General features: G+C 54.1%; 1 protein-coding gene across 1 annotated transcript; it reads left to right on the forward strand.

Annotated features, from left to right (window-relative positions):
* Positions 1-795: 795 nt before the first annotated feature.
* On the forward strand, positions 796-1,620 carry EMH_0023650 (uncharacterized protein; the record flags this gene model as incomplete). Its single annotated transcript, XM_013502179.1, has 3 exons — positions 796-799; positions 963-1,266; positions 1,503-1,620. 3 exons carry the CDS (start codon positions 796-798, stop codon positions 1,618-1,620), a joined length of 426 nt encoding a protein of 141 aa, XP_013357633.1.
* Between the last annotated feature and the right edge of the window lie 33 nt (positions 1,621-1,653).

The following is a 1,653-nucleotide window of genomic DNA, read 5'->3' on the forward strand; positions in this document are numbered from 1 at the left end:
GAGAAAGTAAAAAAAAACAAGATCAACTTATCTATCATTTATATATAAAAAAACGCAGAGCTGCTGCTGTTGCTGCTGCTGCTGCTGCTGCTGCTGCTGCTGCTGCTGCTACTGTTGCTGCTGCTTTTGCTGTTGCTGTTACTGCAGCAGCTGCTGTACACAGAGCTACTACTTGTGCTGCTGCTGCTGCTGCTGCTGCTGCTGCTGCTGCTGCTTCTACTGCTGCTTCTGCTGCTGCTGCTGCAGCAGCAGCAGCAGAAGCTCTGCCTGCCTGCTGCTGCTGCTGCAGCAGCAGCAACGACAAAGCTCAGTACAGCATTGGCTTTTACTAAACCCTAAACCCTAAACCCTAAACCCTAATTTCAGTTTTATATAATAAAACGAAACCCAAGTATCACGTCTCCCTCGGCTAAACCCTAAACCCTAAACCCTCGACTCAGCGACAAACCACCAAAAAGGGTTTACGGGTTGGGGTTTGGAGAGGTTGAGGGTTTAGGGTTTCATACTTCTGGTTAGGGTTTAGGGTTTAGGGTTTAGGGTTTGAGCGGACAAAGAGCAAAGGCTGCTGCTGTTATTACTTATACTGCTGCTGCTGCTGCTCCTGCTGCTGCTGCTGCTGCTTCTTCTCTTGTTGTTGCTGCTGCTGCTGCTGCTGCTGCTCTTATTTCATAGATTCCGTGTGTGTTGCAGCTGTTGTGTTCACTGCTGCTGCTGCTGCTGTTGCTGCTGCTGCTGCTGCAGTTCTGCGTTTGCGGATTCCGGAGCAGCAGCAGCAGCAGGAGGAACAGCAGCAGCATGCGTTGTACCTTGCTGCTGCTGCTGCTGCTGCTGCTTGTTGCTGCTGCTTCTCGTGTTGCTGCTGCACTGCTGCAGCAAATGCTGCCGCCACACCTCTGGCTGCGGCCCCAGGCAATCGCCGCAGTACATGCAGTAGCTGTGCTCCGGGCTGGGGGGAGCTGCAGCAGCAGCAGCAGCAGCAGCAGCAGCAGCAGAGGAAGAAGAAGAAGCAGCAGCAGAAGCAGCAGCAGAAGCAGCAGCAGAAGCAGCAGCAGAAGCAGCAGCAAAACACGAAGCAGCAGCAACAGCAACAACAGCAACAACAGCAACCAGAACAAAAGTAGCGACAGCAGCAGCAGCGACAGCAGCAGCAGCAGCAACAGCAACAGCAACAGCAACAGCAGCAGCAGCAGCAACAGCAGCAGCAGCAACAGCAGCAGCAGCAGCAGAACCAGCAGAAGCAGCAGCAGCAGCAATGGTTAGTTGGATGTAAGAGCGATGGAGGATACGCAGCAGCAGCAAACCAAAACCCTAAACCCTAAACCCTAAACCCTCGCCCCCCACCCCTTTCCCCTCCCCTCCCCTCTCCCCTCCCCCGTAAACCCTAAACCCTAAACCCTAAACCCTAAACCCTACGGGTGCAGTTGGTGTGTGTTTTAATATCTTTTAGGGTTTTGACTCTGAGACAAATGCTGCAGCGGCTGTAGTTGCTGCGGGCCTTGCAGTCCTCCACCAAGTGACGATCCATCGTCGATACCTGCAGCAGCAGCAGCAGCAGCAGCAGCAGCAGCAGCAGCAGTAGCAGCAGCACAGCAGCAGCAGCAGCAGCAGCAGCAGCAATAGCAGCAGCAGCAGCAGCAGCAGCAGCAGCAGCAG

The sequence above is a fragment of the Eimeria mitis genome, genomic scaffold, assembly GCF_000499745.2.
Source record: "Eimeria mitis Houghton genomic scaffold, Emh_scaff845, whole genome shotgun sequence".
Taxonomy (NCBI): domain Eukaryota; phylum Apicomplexa; class Conoidasida; order Eucoccidiorida; family Eimeriidae; genus Eimeria; species Eimeria mitis.